Source organism: Trichosurus vulpecula, chromosome 7 (genome assembly GCF_011100635.1).
Source record: "Trichosurus vulpecula isolate mTriVul1 chromosome 7, mTriVul1.pri, whole genome shotgun sequence".
Classification (NCBI taxonomy): Eukaryota; Metazoa; Chordata; class Mammalia; order Diprotodontia; family Phalangeridae; genus Trichosurus; species Trichosurus vulpecula.
The window spans coordinates 42,833,383-42,848,227 of record NC_050579.1 but is presented as its reverse complement, the minus strand read 5'-3'; the positions used below and the strand labels follow the sequence as shown (position 1 = coordinate 42,848,227).

The 14,845-nt window shown below is 42.6% G+C and overlaps 1 protein-coding gene across 1 annotated transcript in view; it reads left to right on the top strand.

Moving 5' to 3' along the window:
* The first annotated feature begins 10,321 nt into the window (after positions 1 to 10,321).
* LOC118857485 (C-C motif chemokine 3-like) overlaps positions 10,322 to 14,845 on the top strand; it is a 5,961-nt gene continuing 1,437 nt past the window's right edge. Inside the window, exons 1-3 of the mRNA XM_036768159.1 lie at positions 10,322 to 10,525; positions 12,652 to 12,766; positions 14,817 to 14,841. Of these exons, the coding sequence (XP_036624054.1) occupies positions 10,378 to 10,525; positions 12,652 to 12,766; positions 14,817 to 14,841 (288 nt within the window). The 5' untranslated portion in view covers positions 10,322 to 10,377. The remainder of the gene's footprint in view (positions 10,526 to 12,651; positions 12,767 to 14,816; positions 14,842 to 14,845) is intronic.

Sequence of the window (14,845 nt, the reverse complement as noted above, 5' to 3'; positions counted from 1 at the left end):
TAGGACTCAATTTGGTTTTTATCTGTATGTTTGAAAAAAATCAAGGCCTCTGACTGTTAGGAATTATATGGGGAAGTTAGGGAAACACAATTAGATGGAAAAGGAAGGGCAATCTGAACTCCTGAATACTTTGTCCTGTCATCTGACCTCCTGGGGAATCTTTGTGCCTATGTATACCAGGCTCCTCTCACCAAAGTAGGAGAGGGGCAGCCTCTGCTTTGTGTTCTTTATGGAAGGATACATTACTCCTCCTCATTGATGAGGGATACATTACTCCTCATTGATGTAGAAAACACTGTTTAACATGGTTGGGTCATATGAAGGCTAGGGTTTTCTTGGCAAAGATACTGGAGTGGTTTGCCATTTCCTCTGATGAGAATCTGAAGCAAACAGGCTTTAGTGACTTGCCCAAGGTCACACAGCTAGTAAGTGTATGAGGTCACATTTGAACTCAGGACTTCCTGATTCCAGATGCAGCATTCAGTTTACTGAACCACCTAGCTGCTCAGCTCAGAATCAGAGGACCTAGGCTTAAATCCCAGCTCTGCTCCTCACTATTTACATGACCTCCAGTAAGCTGCTTGCCTTCTTTATAGCTTACCTTCTTCCTCTTTTTTTTTTTTGGAGGGAGGAAGGCAAGACAATTGGGGTTAAGTGACTTGCCCAAAGTCACAAGTTAAGTGACTTGCCCAAGGTAAGTATATCAAGTGTCTGAGGCCGGATTTGAACTCAGGTCCTCCTGACTCCAGGGCTGATGACTCATTGCATCACATAGCTGCCCCACCTTCTTCCTCTTTAAAATAAAGGGTGGGACTAATGAACTTGAAGGTGCCTTCCATCTCAAGAGCCTAGATTCTATGGCTAAATAAGTCAGGCTTCTCGGGAACTTGTCTTTGTAGGCAAGAATCAATAGAGCTCTATTTGAGAACCATTAAGTTGAAACAGGACCACCTTAGACGATCATTCTAGAAGTCCCCTGGTTTGGCTATAGACTTACAGAAAATCAATAGCCTAGAAAGCCTAACCCAACATAGAAGAAATAAGTTCATGAATACAGAATCTGAGAATTCTAACATACCTTGGAGACCATCTTGTCCCACACTTTCTCAGCAAGAATATTGACTATAGTATTCCCAACAAAGACTAAAGCTTTTCTTTGAAGACCTCCATCAAGGGGAAACTCACTGCTCTATGAGATATGCCCCTCCACTTTGGAATAGCTCCAATTGTTAAGAAGCTTGTCCCTTATATCAAACATAAATTAGCCTCCTTGAAACTGTTGCACTAGCTCCAGGATCACTTCCTTGACCCACTCTGGCTCTGGCAGATTGTATCCCCAGAAGGGCGACAGCTACCCCAAGTTCTAGAGGTAATCCTAGAGGTAACTACTCCTAACCCTATGGCTAATGAGCCCTCATCATTGTATTTCCCCTTAACAATCAGACAGCAGACTCAAATAGTTTTTAGAAAAGGTATTTACTCAGGTGGCCTAGCAAGAAGAATAGTTATGAAGGATAACAATTCTGGGGGTACTCTCTCCCATCCAGAGTCAGCAGAGATCTGGGGAAGGGGTGGAGGCAAGGCAGAATAGTTACAAAATTCAAGTACAATGGTAATGAAGCACAATGGGGAATATATGGGCCAATGCAACTCACAACTCTGGAATAGTAGGACCTTGATAGTCTTTCTCTAGAAAGTTCAGTGCAAGGTAGGATATTAATGATGTACAAATCACTCTGCTGCTACGCTCAGATGGTTCTTCATGGAGAGTAGTGTCTCAACTAGATGGGTCGATCTGCTGCTGGGGTGGGCCAAACAGGTTGTTCAGCTGTTGAACCAAATTATCACCAGGCTCTGCTGCTCCTGGGATGGACCAGTGAGGTTGTTTGTCTCCTCAGCAGAGCTGCTGCTGGTGTGGGCACAGTTGGTCATTTGGCTGCTGAGTCACAGCTGCCACACTAGTCTGAGCATTCCTAGGATCTCTTCAGAGGACATGGTGTCTCTGATCATCTATTGGCCTCCCTGGGCTCACTTTTCAATGGGCAGTTGCAGGCTCTACCCTGTCTAGCCTCTGACTGGGCTGGGGATTACAATGTTCCTCTCAGCTAGAGTGCCACTTTGCTGTTTCAGTAAGGGCATCCACACTTGACCTGGAATTAACAGAAGCCTTGGACCTTATCTCTAAGGTTTGTCACCTCTGAGCAGCAGGTAGTGGAAGAGGACAAGCCTCAGTTTTTTGCAACATTCTTCCCCATGAGGAATTGCAATACACAGAACACAAGTTGGCAACAAAGATGAGTTCTGGAACAATCAGAACTCTAAACCCATTGCCTGGGCCTTGGGATTCTTCTATGTCTCCTTTCCTTCCACCTCCTAGAGTTCTTGACTTTCAATGAAGGAGGTGGCTTTGCCCTGGACAGAGCTGCCATTTTGGCCTTCCTCCTCAAAATCTGCATCGTGGTCAGATCAGGATTTCTTCAGGTTATTTACAGAGCCCATTCCCTTCCCAGATTCCAGGCAAGCCTCATGCATACGGGTAGCTGGAGACAAAGGAATGGAAGCCAGCTATGTACTGTCCTAAAATCATTGGTTTTGCTTTGCCTAATCACATAAAGTTAAGTAATCCAAGCCTCAGACTGTCTCTGGGACGTGGAATGTTTCTTTCATATGCAAAAAGACTTCCCCTTTATTTTTCAATGCCTCAGTACTGCTTCTCATGACCTTCAACCTTACTGAAGTCTAAATGGGGCACACTGTTACGTGATGTTCACAGATTGCCCCAGAAGAGCCTGAAAACCTGCAAGACCCAGGTCTAAACTCCCCACGTAACCTTGGACGAGTCACAGGCCTCTCTGAACCTCTTCTTCCTCACCTATAAAAAGAAAGGCTCAGACTGAATGGCTCCAAATGGCTCCTCACTTGAACATTCTGTGATTCTGGAGAAAGACACCCAAGCTCCAGAAATATGAGATGAAATAGAGAAAGGAAAACCTCTAATAAATATTAAGAAAGTAAAGGACTATCCCATAGAGATCCACATTTTCCCAGAGCCTCCTGCTGACTTTCATTTGTCAACAAAGGTCTGGTCATGTTCAAAATAATAATAATGCCAATTTCATTCATTTATTGAAAAAACTTCATTAAGCTCCTACTATGTGCCAGGCATTATGATAAGCTCTATGGGTACAAGGACAAAAACAGAGTATGTGAGAGTATAGGATTATCATCTCTTAGCGAATGGCTCTTCCTCCAGTGGGTTTCCCCTCATCAAGTATTTCCTCTCCCCAGTTCATTCCCCACACAATTACCCCAGTGCTATTCCTAAATTTCTGACGATGTCACTTGCTAGCTCAATAAATTCCGCTGGTTCTAATCTGACTCCAACCTACCTTTCCAGTCTTATTCTATGTTACTCCCCATCATACATTATACAGTCCAACCAAACTGGCCTTCAGCTATTCCTCATAAAAAGCATTCCATCAATACTGTTGTGCCATAAGAAATGATGAACATACAGACTTTGGGAAAGCCTGCAAAGATTTATATGAACTGATGCTGAGTGAAGTGAGCAGAACCAGGAAAATATTGTACACAGTAACAGCCACAGTGCACTATAACTGACTTTGATTGACAGACTTAGCTCTTCTCAGCACTTTAAGGACCTAAAACAATTTCAAATGGAAAATGCCATCCACATCCAGAAAAAGAAATATGGAGTCTGAATGCAGATCAAAGCATACTATTTTTTTCATTTTGTTTTTTGTTTTTCTTTCTCTTGGTTACTCCCATTTGTTCTAACTCTTCTATACAACATGACTAATGTGAAAATATGTTTAATAGGAATGTATATGTAGAGCCTATATCAGATTGCATGCCATCTTGGGGAGGAGGAAGGGAAGGAGGGGGAAAAAATTTAAAACTTATGGAAGTGAATGTTGAAAACTAAAAATAAATAAATAAATGTATTTTAAAAAAACAAAAAAATTAAATTAAATTTTAAAAGCATTCCATCTCTCACCAGGTTGTCCCTCATGCCCTGAATGGACTCCCTTTTCACCTCCACCTTGCTTTCTTTAAATCTTTTCTTTCATTCAAAGCTCAATTCAAGTTCCATGTGAAGATGTTCCTAATCCCCCAAGCTGCTAGCACTTTGCCCTATAAATAAATTTGTATCCATTTTGCACTTTCTTAAAGATGTGTATATCAGTAGTTCTCAAATTTTTTTTCTATTCATAGCAGAGCATTTTTACCCTGAGGAACTGCAACATACAGAACAGTTAAGTTGGCAACAAAGATAAGTTCTGGGACAATCAGGACTGCAAACCCACTGCCTAAGCCCTGGATTCCTCTATGTCTCCTTTCCTTCCCACCTACTACAATTCTCGACTTACAATGCAGGAGGTAGCTTTGCCCTGGAAAGAGCTGCCATTTAACTTCAAGACAAGAACAGGCAGCAAAGTGTCCCTTATCTTGTTGAATTGACAAGACTTGGCCACTAATTGGATATGCAGAGTGACAAAGAAGGCAAATTTGAGGATGACTGAGGGTGGGAATCTGAAGGATGGAGAGGATGGTGATACCCTTGATAGAAATAGGGAAATCCTAAAGAGTGTGGTTGTGAGGAAAAGAAAATGACAGGTCATTTCTGAGTTTGGGAGAAGAGGTCAACTGGAACAGAAATCAGAAAATGCTCACCCCAAGGCTAAGAGGAAGTGAAAGAACCCAGGGTGAGACAGGCTTAAGATATCAGAGGTTAGACTACCACCACCACCCATAGCCAACCTTCATATAGCATTTTAAGGTTTGTAAAGTACTTTGCGTACATTATCTCTTTTCATCCTCCCTCACAAGCAGTATGTGTTCCTATTATCTCCATTTTGCTGATGAGTAAACTGAGGCTTAGTGAGAGTAGATGATTTGCCTGCAGTCACCAGCAAGTACATAACTGAAGGGGGATAACAATTTAGGTCTTCTTGACCCTGAGCCTCAAAATGCATTTACCTCCCCATACCCTCTACTGTCTCCCTCCCGAGCAGTCAGAAAGCACACCCAAGTTCTAATATTTTAAGCTCCTCAGGCAGTGGTATGTTGGAGCCAGCTATTCTGGGCTTCTGAAAGACAATTGTTAAATTTTCAGTGTGAGCATTTACACCTTCTAAAATTGGCAAATGCTATAAATTAGGTGTATTAGGAGGGCAGAGTTTATAATCTCAAAGAGGATCATAAACATGTCTGAAAGGTTCGGAACCGCCGGATATAAGAAACTCTCAAAGTAGAAGGCAGAAGAATCAAAACATATATTTAGGCTCCACAGTAACCAACCCATGAACCAGCAACCCCATTTTGATATATTGATCAAAAGCTTCCAGGCCCAATAAGTACGCCTTGAAAGAGTAACCAGGAGGCTACAGAGAAGCATGATTGCATAAAGCAAAATCATGCTTCCCCCTCTATGGTAAAAAGATTACCCACTGGCCTGAAGTCTTTGTTCAGCTTCCTCCCGTAGGTCAGCTCTGCTACTGGCAGCTCCTGCTTCAGCTGTGGCTGTAGCTATAGCAGCCTCTGGCTCCAACAGGAGCTGCTTTTAACCATCCGGCTTTTGCGGGGGTGTAAGGTACGCCGGGGAAAGCACAGGTTCTTTCAATCTGCTTAAGCAAGGTGAAGGGGTTGACCGGGAAAGCACAGGTTCTTTCCATCAGCTTAAGCAAGGGAAGCAAGGTGAAGGGGCCGACAAGCTTACTCCAGTCCAACATACAAACAGTATTCAGTTCAGGGGAAAAAGCCAAACTAGTCAAGGGCACTTGTTGACTAAGTGCTAAGGAGCCCATTTTTGGTTGCCAACACACTTCTCCACCCCTTGTTATAGGATACATAATCTAATCAGCCATGTATCCTAGAACATACATTGTGATCCAATTACAAAGGAAACTAAAACATATCATTCATAATAAAGCAAAACATATCATTTGGTGACATTCCTAAATATTGGTTTATGATTCAAATGTGATCCACCCCTAGGTCCCATAATATCATAACAATAAAACAACACAGCAAGGATAACACAAAATAAGTAAACAGAACACTCTCATCATTCCCACCCCCCTTGAACAATTGGGGCTCAAAATCTTGGGGTGAGGGGTGATGGTCTCATTTTCCATAGCTCCTTCATGCTGAAATTGGATGTAGAGATGGCCCTGCCCCAAAAAGTCCCATTCCAGAGGTCATTTCTTTAACAAGCTGGCAGGAATTCCAAGAATGCTACATGCTTAGGCAGTCACCGGAAAGTGCAGGGTGCTTAAGCCTGAAGGAAACAAAACTAGCAACAAGGTTAGCCAAAACAAAGGACAAAAAGAATAGACAAGTATGGACTATTATTCTTCAAATAAAATCATCTCAAGTTTGGTTGAGATTTCAGTTATGCAAAGATCCAACATCAGAGCCAAACTTAGGTGGGAAATGTTTCTTTTCAAAAGGAACATAATGAGGAAGCCAAGAGGATCCCACCCTAGATAGAGACTAAGATTGTCCTCTCGGCCTTTCCCCAGATGTACAAGGAAACACAATGGGAAAATTAAACTAAGAGGATCCCATCCTAGATAGAGACTAGGATTGTCCTCCCAGCCTTTCCCCAAATGTACAAGTTTTCATCCGTTAATCACACAAGGTTACCTTTCCTCTGAGTGGCTTATGGCATTTACCAGCATCAGCCATACCTGTGGAGTCTGTGAATCTATTATTATAACCTATTCACGGTAAAATATATGGTTCAGGGGTACGATTTGGTAATTATTTTCCCCTGAATAGACAACTGTTACAGTGTTGTCCTTCCCATGGGCTATAACTTCTGCAGCCTTTGGAATATCATCTGGCTTCCGTTTTACCCATACCTTAGCTCCTGACTTTATTCTATCAATGGAGCAAGACCCTTTTGCCCCTCTAGTAGTTATTTTGGGAGGAGGGTCAGTTTTCACAAAGGGTATTTTTTCACAGGGGATAATAATCACTTGAACCATCCTATCATTTCTACAAAATTGTACAGGTTTTTTACCCATATTCTGGAGTGTCACAACAATTTCTTTTTGATAATTAGAATCTATCACTCCAGCCAATACATGTATTCCTTGAGCCGCTAATCCTGGTTTAGGTAATATCCATCCAAGATGATTCTTGGGGATTCTCATACATACTCCAGTAGGGGTTTTTCTTATCTCTTTCCTATTTAACCTAAAATGCTCTATACAATGTAAATCATATCCTGCTGAACCAGGTGTTCCTGGACTTGGTAGTGGGACATCTTCCCTCACAGTCCAAAATTCAATGTTTTGGATCTCACATGTTTGCTGTTCTCTGATCTGCAGATTTGGGGTCATCATTCTGGCTAGAGGTGTACTCCCCCCTAAGGGCCTATTATTCAAATTACGTAAGGCAATAGACAAATTATCCTTCCAATGTCGATATGAATTATTTGAGCTTAATTTTCTCAGCTGTTCTTTCAACAATCCATTCATTCTTTCAATTAGCCCAGATGCTTGTGGGTAATATGGAATACGATATATCCATTCTATATTATTCAACACACAATATCTTTTCACTTCTTTGCCCTTGAAATGTGACCCATTGTCACTTTGAATCTGCATTGGGGTTCCATAATATAAACTTACAATATCTAGAGTTTTACAGGTGTTTTTCTGAGTTGCGTCTTTATAAGGACAAGCCACTAGTACACCTGAATAGGTGTCAACACACGTACATACATATTTACATGCTTTATCCTGGGGTAGTGGGCCAATATAATCTATCTGCCAAATTTGGGCTGGAACTTTTCCCCTTGCTATTTCTCCAGTAACTATCCTAGGAAGAGTTCGTTCTTTTTCTAATTGGCATATACAACACTCCTCTGTTATTTGTTTTAACAACGCATGAGAAATACTGATACCTCGATCCTGTGCCCATCGATGGGTGGCCTGGACCCCTAAATGGCCAGCAGTCTGGTGGACCCATCTTGCTAAGGCTGGGTCATCAGTTGGAGTCGGAGTAGGGACAATACATTCAGTAGCAATCTTTGCTAGTCGATCCGCATGTGCATTGTACTCACGTTCTGGTGTGGTCAGGGTTGCATGAGCATCAACATGAAAAACTGACAGATCTGTAACCAAAGACATGTCCCATATATTTTCCCATAACTCTTTACCCCAAACTTGTTTGCCATGAATCTCCCAATTCTGATTCCTCCATATAGGCATCCACGTAGCTAATCCATTAGCTACCGCCCACGAGTCAGTAAATATATGACACTGTCCTCCTTTCTCTGCTCTGATGGCCTGATGCACTGCCATCAGTTCAGCATATTGGCTACTTCCACCTATCCCAGAACTTTCCAGAGTTCTCCTTGTACAGGGGTTATAGGCTACTGCTTTCCAATGTCTCTTCTGTCCTAAATATTTTGCTGTCCCATCAGTAAACCAAGCATGTTTCTTCTGTTCTTCATTTAGTCCATCATATCCATTATTCCATTTCACTAAGGATGGTACCATCTGTTGCTTAGATTCAAGGGGCTTTTCATTGCTCTCAGTATCAATGTTCGCCACAGATTCATGTAGAGCAGAAACTCCATTTTTGCCTGCTCTGGACCTATTCTGAATATACCACTTCCATTTGATTATGCTTGCCTCTTGTGCATGTCCAATTCTGTGAGAAGCTGGGGTACTCATTACCCAAGTCATAATTGGAATTCCAGGCCTTAATACCACTTCATGACCCAGAGTTAGTTGCTCAGTTTCTACTAAAGCCCAATATGCAGCTAACAGCTGCTTCTCAAAAGGTGTATATTGCACTCCAGATGAGGGCAGTTTCCTTGACCAAAAGCCTAAAGGTACACTTCGGCTTTGTTGTTTTTGCCACAGACTCCAATTTGCATAGTCATCTTGTACAGTCACTTGTAACTCCACTGGCCCATTTTGCATAGGCCATAAGTCTAGAGCTAATTGGATAGCAGCCTTTGCTTCCTCAAAAGCTCTACTTTGTTCAAGTCCCCAGTCAAATTCATATTTCTTTCTGGTGACTTTATACAAGGGTTTTAAAATCTGTCCCAAATGTGGGATGTGGTGTCTCCAATAACCAAACAGCCCTATGAACTTTTGGGCCTCTTTCTTATTGGTAGGGGTGGGTTGCACGCGTGGGTTCGAATCCCATCCTCGTCGCCAAATGTATTAGGAGGGCAGAGTTTATAATCTCAAAGAGGATCATAAACATGTCTGAAAGGTTCGGAACCGCTGGATATAAGAAACTCTCAAAGTAGAAGGCAGAAGAATCAAAACATATATTTAGGCTCCACAGTAACCAACCCATGAACCAGCAACCCCATTTTGATATATTGATCAAAAGCTTCCAGGCCCAATAAGTACGCCTTGAAAGAGTAACCAGGAGGCTACAGAGAAGCATGATTGCATAAAGCAAAATCATGCTTCCCCCTCTATGGTAAAAAGATTACCCACTGGCCTGAAGTCTTTGTTCAGCTTCCTCCCGTAGGTCAGCTCTGCTACTGGCAGCTCCTGCTTCAGCTGTGGCTGTAGCTATAGCAGCCTCTGGCTCCAACAGGAGCTGCTTTTAACCATCCGGCTTTTGCGGGGGTGTAAGGTACGCCGGGGAAAGCACAGGTTCTTTCAATCTGCTTAAGCAAGGTGAAGGGGTTGACCGGGAAAGCACAGGTTCTTTCCATCAGCTTAAGCAAGGGAAGCAAGGTGAAGGGGCCGACAAGCTTACTCCAGTCCAACATACAAACAGTATTCAGTTCAGGGGAAAAAGCCAAACTAGTCAAGGGCACTTGTTGACTAAGTGCTAAGGAGCCCATTTTTGGTTGCCAACACATTAGGGCTTGATTTATTGTTTTGGTTTTTTTCCTAAACTTAAGAAAGTGATAGAAAAAAAATTAAAAATGTGTCCTTCATGCTTTTTTTTGGTGAGCCAGTGGTTAAATACTTACTAGCTCATCCCTGCCTCAGCTCAGTCTATTCATGGCCCACTTCTGAGGAAGGTCTCATTCCGAGGGGATTCAAATTTTAAAGATGAAGGAAAGGGTGTGTGTGTATATGCACCACGCGCGCACACACACGCACACACACACACACACACACTCACTCATTCACATTCCCCCATGATTTGACCTAGACATGTCCAGAGCTGGAAATCCAGAGTCATCACTTAGTCTTCTACTTCCTCATTCATTCCAATCTCACTTCTCTTATTTCAGAAAAAAATTGTGCTACCGTCAGTACTTTCAAAGAACCATATCCTGTTCCTATCTAGTTTGAGAAGTTATTCTCATCCTGCTCCTTCTCAGCCATTACTGCCTATAAAGAGGGTAGTCCAAGCCTAGGCATGAGCTGTCAAAACAAGAGCCCTGGGAGCTCTGGGAATGCTCCTGAAAGTGCTCTCCTCCCACCTCCGAGGACCATGGTCTCTTTGGCTTTCCTCTCCATCCTCATCATTTCAATAACTGGTTTCAGCTTTGAAACTAAAGAGTTTGGTGAGTCTGATTATTTTCTTTCCTTTTGATTAGCCCTTTGTGAAGAAAAAGCCTGGGATGTCAGAGGTTAATGATGAACATGGGATCTGTGGCAATCATCCCTGACAAAACTACTTGGGCTGCTATGAAATTAGGGTTCTCCTCTCCTCCTTTTCTGTCCTGAGAAGGCAGGGGGTTCTTCTCCTGCTTCCTTCTAAATACAGCTCTTTGGATCTTGGAAAAGTGGCATGAGATGGACCAGCCTACCCTGGGGTATGTGGGAAGGGTTGCCCTGTGTATATTTCCTGAGGTAGGAGAGCATAACCCCTGCAAACTCTGACAAGGGATCAAGGTCTCCTGGGTCCAAGCTCAGGATGCTCTGGGCTGGCAAACACCTTGAGTTTGAGTCTCGGCACCATCACTTACTAGCTGTGTGACTCATGGCAAGTCACTGTGAACCTCAATTTTCTCATCCATCTGTAAAATGGAGGTAATAAAAATTCCCCATACTACCTACCTCATTGTGTTGTGAAAAAGATTAAATGAGGTGAGATAAATAAATAAATGATAGATAGATAATTTATTAAGCACTTACTATGTGCCATGCACTGTGCTAAGTGCTAGATAAACAAATATAAGTAAGACAGTCCCTGCCCTCAAGGAGTTTACATACTAATGAGAGAAGCCAGAGCTGTTGTTAAGTCTTTTTTTCAGTTGTGTCTGATTCTCCATGACCTCATTTGGGGTTTTCTTGGCAGAGATACTGGAGTGGTTTGCCATTTCCTTCTCCAACTCTTTTTATAAATGAGGAAACTGAAGCAAACAGGATTAAGGGACTTGCCCATGGTCATATGGTTAGCAAGTGCTTTAGGCTGGATTTGAACTCAGGAAGATGAATGAGTCTTCCTCACTCCAGGCCCAACACTCTATCCACTGAGTCACTTAGGTAGGAAGCAGGAAAGGAAAACGAGACATTCAGAGGAATGAGCTGAGAAGATCAGGAAGTAAATTCTGTGAAAGAACCTCATAAACTAAAACTTTAACTGTATCTTCAATACTCCAATGCATCTGTGATCTCCATGATGCAAGCATTCTTTCTAATGAAGAAGACCACAAACCATCATGCCTGCTTGTCCTTTGTACCTCTTGTCCATGTCTTCCCATAGATCTGCCCTAGAGGAGTATTCACAAAGTACTAGGAGCCTATATATCGCCTAGGGAACACAGCACATTTTAAAAACAGCTACCACTTACATAGGACTTATGGTTTGCAAAGATTTTTGTAGACTATCTCATTTGATCTTCACAATAACCCATAGAAGACAGGTGCTATTGTTAGCCTCATTTTACAGACGAGGTAACTGAGGCAGACAGAAATTAAGTGACTTGCCCAGGGTCACATAGCCAGTAAGTGTCTAAGACCAGATCTGAACTCCAAAGTTCTCCATGAAACAAGGGTCCATCTTTTATGTAACAATATTCCTTTGGAAAACCTGTGTTCAAGCTGACACACACTTTGGGCAAGTCATTTAACCTTTCACAGGCCCAGAAAGATTGTGACCTGTCCAAAATCACAAAGATAGTAAGTGACAAAGTAGGGTTTTTCAACCAGGTTTTCCAACTTTGAATCTAGTAATCTTTCAACTATACCATGGATTGTAGCCCCATTTTACAGATTGGAACATAAATAATTTGCCCAAGATGACATAACTCTCAAGGAGCAGAGATAAGAAGAAACCCAATCAAGTCCTACTAGTTTTCCTATCTCCCAGTGAAGTCCTCTCAGGGAATGTTCAAGGTTCTTCTGGGTGATGGACCCTCCTCTAATAGTGGGCCTATGTATGGCCCATATTGAACCTCTATTCCCCTTTACTACAGCATCCCCTTCCAGTCTCCTGGAAAAAGAAAAAAGGAATTGTTGGGAAAGGAGGAGAGAGAAATGGAAATAAAATTAGGGACAAAAGGAGGAGATGAAGGAGGTGGAGGAAGAAGAGAGTAAGAGAAGGAAGAAATGTAGGTCTTGGTCTTCCCAATTCTTTCCTACAAGAAATGCCAAACCATCTCTTCCTTCACTGACTGTCTCAGGAGCTGGTGGCGCTTGCCTGGATTCAGAGAGTTGCATCCTCATATCATCTCTTTCCTTACAGCTAGATATGACATTCCAAATGCCTGCTGCCACTTTTATGCCCACCGCCGGATCCCATACAGCCTCGTGGTAGACTTCTATGAGACCAGCAGCCTTTGCCACAAGCCAGGCATCATGTGAGTGGCACTTCCACAACTTCTATCTGGAGAAAAGGAAATGAGGAGTGTGCAGGGAGGAATAGGGAAAGATTCAGAAGGAGAAGCAGTCCCTGGGGGGAGGGTTGACTGAAGCTGAACTTTGTGCCACTATTAATTCATTCAGTCAATAAGCATTTATTGAGCACCTACTATGTGCCAGGCACTGTGCTAAGTGCCGGCAATACAAAGAAAGTCAAAATATAGTCCCTGCCCTCCAGAAACTCACAGTCAATGAGGGAGACAAACATAGTGAATTGATCGTTAATTTAGGAAAGTATGAAACAGGGTCAGGCACACCTGGTTCTTTGAATACTTGCCAGGAAAGAGCATGATTGGAGGGAAGAAACAGAGTGGCAATCACATTTTATTTAAACAGAGGGAGAAAAAAGCAAAGCACAGAAAGGCAGAGACAAGTGAGAGGTACAGAAGTAGACAGTGTAGGAATAGATGGGATGGTGAAGTAAGGCAGAGAGTGTGGGGAATGGCATGAGAAGGGGGAGAGGCAGAGAGAACCACCCACATAACATTGGATTAGAGTTGGGATCACCAGGTAGCATGGATCCAATGGAGAGGAAAGATGGCTTGGGAGGAGGGGGCAGGGATTTGAGGTCTCATTTTATAAGGTTTTTAGGGAAACAGACCAACTGCTTTCTGTGCCAGCTTGGGGTTGGTTCATTAAGATACCCAATTCATCTCAAAGTCATAGGTAAAACTTCAACGTCATATCTCAGAGTTATCAACACCTTTCTGATGTTTTGCTGGTCTGGAGCCATGAAGATCTGAATTTCACCTGGAATTTACATATCAGAGGACCAGAACCTTAACAGAGATCCTAGCTGGTTTCCCCGATTGAGGATATAGTACCAGGATATGAATTTTAGTTAATATTTGATACAATTTGTAATTTATGCTCTTTGATCTTTGGGACAAATTGTATGTGAGTTCCAGATTTCCCTTTTGCCAACTGATTTCCTGGTATTACCCCTTTATACTGACTCCCTATAAAATTTACTGTACTGACAGGGTTGGGTTGGGGGTAGGGCAAACAGGGAGACCAGAACAACATGTGATTTAACACTCATGCAAACAAATATGAATAAAGTAGCAATTATCAGGATAAATAGAAAATTATCAACAGAGGGAAGGCACTAGAAGTAAAAAGGATTGGAGGAGTGATGTAGGAGAAATGTGTGCCAGGAGTCTAGGACAAAATAATCTCCATTTGTTGTGCCCAGTGGTCTTGGAGCTGGTGATAATGCTGCATATCAGAGAGAGGGAAAGAGCTATAGAAGGATCTCCCATGGTTTCTGACCTGGGCTCTGCAGAGGCACAGGCATGATGACAAGATCCTTGATCTAGAATAGAAATGGACGTTAGAAACCATGTTGTCCAACCCCTTCATTTTACATATGGAGAAACTAAACCCCAAGCAGTGAGGGTGACTTACCCAAGGTCTCTCAGAGAGTAGGTAGCAGAACATGGATATGAAACAAGGTGTTTTAAGGCCAAATAGAACCTTCTTTCTCCTCCCACTGCTGCCTCTCAAATCCTAGTAGGAGCAGAAGCTTTCCTACTGGAAAGGGAAGGAGGAGAGAGCAGAGGAAGACCAGGAGGGTTTTCTGAGAGGATTCCCATGGAGTCACTGAAGGAGGAAGAGGAGGAGGAGGAGGAAGATAACTAGTATTTTTATAGCTCTCTAAGGTTTACAAAGTGATTTACACATGTCCTCTGATTTAATCATCTCCACTCTAGGAAGTAGGTACTCCCCACCTTACAGTTGAAGAAACTGAGACTGAAATCACTTCCCCAGGGTCACATAAGTAGTAAGTATCAAAGGCAGGATTTGAACATAGCTCTTCCTCACCCCAGGTCCAGCACTTCATGCAGAGTACCACCTGGGAATTGAAGCAGTCCTTAGAGCTCTGTGTAGAGACAATGGTCATAGGAAGTAGAAAGGCCTGTGAACTGTCTTGGGGAAGGAAATCCTGCACTAAATTCTTTATTCTTTCTTCTGCTTCTCACACTCCAGCTTCCTCACCCATAAAGGTCACGAGGTCT